Source organism: Miscanthus floridulus, chromosome 2, assembly GCF_019320115.1.
Source record: "Miscanthus floridulus cultivar M001 chromosome 2, ASM1932011v1, whole genome shotgun sequence".
In the NCBI taxonomy this organism is placed as follows: domain Eukaryota; kingdom Viridiplantae; phylum Streptophyta; class Magnoliopsida; order Poales; family Poaceae; genus Miscanthus; species Miscanthus floridulus.
In genome coordinates this window covers 41,190,089-41,193,857 of record NC_089581.1, presented here as the reverse complement: position 1 = coordinate 41,193,857, position 3,769 = coordinate 41,190,089, and the positions used below count along the sequence as shown (strand labels likewise).

The 3,769-nt window shown below is 57.8% G+C and overlaps 1 protein-coding gene across 1 annotated transcript; it reads left to right on the top strand.

Annotated features, from left to right (window-relative positions):
• On the top strand, positions 1-2,025 carry LOC136536404 (ricin B-like lectin R40C1). Its single transcript, XM_066528711.1, has 3 exons — positions 1-24; positions 1,260-1,640; positions 1,801-2,025. The coding sequence occupies exons 1-3, from the start codon at positions 1-3 to the stop codon at positions 2,023-2,025; spliced, it is 630 nt and encodes a 209-aa protein (XP_066384808.1).
• The last annotated feature ends 1,744 nt before the right edge of the window (positions 2,026-3,769 follow it).

Here is a 3,769-nt window from a genome sequence, read left to right as displayed (position 1 = left end):
ATGGCCGGCGACACCGGTGGCCGTGTACCGCCAACCACCGTGACAAGCGCAAGGCCGAGCGCGTCCTTGATAGCCAGCAACTCCATCGAACGAGGGACGACGACGAACTCCATGTGACACCGGCGTTCCGCATGCCTTCCCATAGGCGCCTCGACGGCCGCCCCCACCGGAGTGACGGCGGCAGCGGACGGCGGAGGCGGCGGAGGCGGGGGAGGCGGAAGAGGCGGAGTCGGTGGAGCGCAGCAGCATGGAACCGATGGCGACCTTCCCGTGGAGGCAGACCGCGCCGAGGGCATGTCATTATCGGCGCGCCGAGCCCGCTGGCCACCGGACGCCGGCCGCCGCCGGGAGACCCTTCGACCCCTTGGCGAGCGCGGCAGAGTGCGCCCGCGCTTGGTGCCTGCGGGCCTCGCAGGGAGCGGGCATGCGAAGGCACGGTGCCCCACGCACCAACAATTGAAGCACCTTGCCAGGAAGCTGCACTCTGCCTTGACATGGGAGCTCGCCAAGCAGTTGAAACAAAGGCCTACCAACGTCGGCGGGACAGGCCTTGCCGGCCTGGGTGGTGAGCGACGACGCCATCGACGGCGACTCCGCACCTGGAAGAAACCGTCCGCGTCCGGTTCCTCCAGGGTACGAGCAGGGTGCGTCGTAGGGGTTTCACGGCGTTGGTGGGAAGCGGCAGCCGGAGCCGGGTCGAGCTGGGGGTGTGACCGACGAGCTGCAGCCATGAAGTCCCCGTGCCCCCGCTGGATACGACGACGACGACGCGCACACCGACGGTTCCCACACGGCCCCACGACAGCCTTACCTACGGTGGTGGTGAGGGCGGCTCGGAGTCGGAGTAGTCCTCCGAGTCACTGAAGGAGATCCGCTCCCCGCGACCACCACCAGATGAATTCGCTCGAGAAAAGGCCCGGTGACCCCGCTCCAAGGGATCTCGGCGACGGGAGCTCCTCCTCGGCTTCATCGGCCCAGGAGCGACGGGAGGGCGAGCCATCCTCCATCATGGTGTGGTTCGGCGGTGGGTGGGTGGAGTTTGGTGGACGTCGGTGCCGGACTGGCAGCCGGCGGGGGAGGGCTGGTGGCTAGCGGCGGCCCAGGTGGCCGCCGGCGGAGGAAGGGTGGCGGAGCTGTCTCACTCCGGCGTGATTTTCTCGTTGTGGTCGCAGTGGGGTAGCTAGCTAGAGAGTTATAATGGTAATTTGAAACCCTTGGTAGTTGGCCACGTGGATATTGGGACATGTTTCGTTGAGCAGGGTTCAAAAAGGATTTGGACCAGCTTTTGTTTCGTACCCCCGGAGAAAAGGGACACCGCCTCCAAGAAAGGGACTCCCCAGAAGAAGAATGCAATCACATTTCATGGGGAAGAAGGAAGTGACAACCATGAAAGTCGCCATGGCCGGTGCGTGCAGACGCACCATGATCCTGCCAGAGATGGTATCAGCAGCGTGCACCAGCCCACCTTCAAGATCTTCTGCAAGTCCGAGTCCGACGAGGGGTGCTGCCTCGCCCTCCGTGATGGCACTCTTGTCCCCGCCGACTCCCGCGACGAGCACCAGCACTGGTTCAGGGACACGCGCCTCACCATTGCGATGAAGGATGAGGAGGGCAACCCTGTCTTCTCCCTCGTCAACAAAGCAACCAATCTTGCCATCAAGCACTCCCTTGGCATGAACCATCCGGGAACCTTCCCTATGCTCTTCCTGTTATTGCTTCGATTATTGTCCATATGTAGTTGTTCTTTGAGTCAATGGAGAATGCAGATTGGAATGAAGTGTCTGGGGCCCTTGATTTCAGGTGAGGCTGGCGAAGTTCAACCCGGACAACTATGGCGAGTCGTTGCTGTGGACGGAGAGCTGCGACTTGGGCAAGGACTTCGGCTACATTCGCATGGTCCATGACATCAGCCTGGGCTTGGATGCCATCCGTGCTGGTGGTGGCGTGCATGCAGACACAGACAGCACCACCGTGGTGCTCTCCAAGCGGGCCGAGAGCGATACCCAGAGCTGGAAGATCCTCTAGCTAAAATGAACTAGGCCTCCAAAGAGATTCTGTACACGACAAATCTGAACGAGCGAGACTGAAGCGTCAACGCTTACTACTTAACAAATCCAGCAGTGTTCTGTATGGTTAGGTCATTGTAAGATCTTAGTTGAAACGGAGAAGAAACAACGAAGATAGAAATACGATTTTTTTTTCCTTTGTTTGGGGAGACCAGGAGTACATTTGTTTTTTTACAATTTGATTAAATTTGAAATTTCCCAATGGAACTATATAAACTTAGGGGGTCATGCCCCCTCTGTCGCCCTCACCGCACCCCCCCCCCCCCCCCCCCCCCCCCCCCCCCCCCCCCCACCCCCGGGCCATAAGGAGTTTCATCATGTTGTTGTTGTGCACCGCGCCTGATCTCTAGCTAAAATGAACTTTCTAATACGAGCTCTAACTATACAAAGATAGGGCAATATGTTTGGAGGTTTCTAACTAAAATAACTCTAGTTAGGACAAAAAAATGGTCAAGAATATTTGTCGGTACAGAAAGTGACCAACTAGTAAATATTTGTAGTTTTGTTGCACGTTGTGATCGGAGGTGGCCTAGCACTCAATGACACAGGATTTATACTGGTTCAGACAACGTGCCCTACGTCCAGTGTGGGTCGGTCGGTGACTTTATTCCTGAGCCTAGGTGCTCGAAGTCTATAGTGGGGTTACAAACGAGAGAGAGATGGGGTGTCCGGTCGGTCCAGTCGGAAGGGCCGAGATCGACAGGAGCTATGCTATGAACGAAGTGTCCAAGCGTGTGCTTGAGGGGTTGCGAGTTATCGATCTAATGAACATAAACTTGAAGAAGTCGACTTGGGTTCACTGTCTGTGTTTGGAGGGAGCACATCCCCTTTTATAGAAGAAGGGGATGGCTTTACAAGTGAGAGGGAGAGTGAGTACGGACGTTTCTAAGCCTTGTTGCTCACGCCGATGGGGATGGGATAATGGTGGGCGCCCGCAATACTATTGATGTCACAATAGAATGTCAGGTACATGTGGGAGGTTGAGCTGCTTTCTTCAAGATTGGAGGACGTCGGTACCTGCAAAAATGTTGTCCCGCTGACTGGAGGCATGGTTTTACCTCATTCACCTGGCACGGTGAATTCCGGCGCCCACAATATTGTTGATGCCCAGAGGCACATGGGGGGTCTTACCGTATGGGTGTTTTGACCAGCGCCTGCAATACTGTTCGTGGCAGGGTGGTTGTAAAGTACTGTTCCGCGGGGTATGGTCCCTGGTGCCATGGTTTGACTTGCGAGCCCTGTTTTGCCTTCCTTCGTACGCATTCTGGTTCTTTCCGAGCGGGCGTCCCCGATCAGATGGCCCCGGTCGGCTCTGGAGTGCCAGTCGGAGAATAGCGATGGGCAGGGTTTTCTATGAACCCCGATCGGAGACTCGGGGTCGGAGTCGGAGGCGGTCCTCGGGTCAGGCTTTCCGAGTGGAGACCATGCGGAGGCGGCCGGGGCCTGACGCTAGCGCTCCGATCGGAGAGGTCGTTTGGAGTTGGCCTGAGCCTGAGCTAGTGCTCCGGTCGGAAAGATGGGCCGAAGGCGGCCAGGGCCTGAAGCGAGTGCTTCGGTCTGTTGAACTTAGACTCTCGGGCCGGTCCAGAAGAAAAAAAGTCATCCTCCTGGGCCGAGCCCTGGCGTGGAAGCCGGTCCCCGAGGGATCCTGGGTTTATGAACCCGACAGGAGCCCCCGAGCCCCCGGGCGATTCAGGCGGAAT

Excerpts from the sequence above, each read along its gene's own strand:
- LOC136536404 (XM_066528711.1), top strand. The coding sequence starts at position 1 with ATGGCCGGCGACACCGGTGGCCGT. Across the intron at positions 25-1,259 it reads CCGGCGACACCGGTGGCCGT|GGTTCAAAAAGGATTTGGAC; the intron begins GTACCGCCAACC and ends TTCGTTGAGCAG. Across the intron at positions 1,641-1,800 it reads TCTTCTCCCTCGTCAACAAA|GTGAGGCTGGCGAAGTTCAA; the intron begins GCAACCAATCTT and ends CCTTGATTTCAG.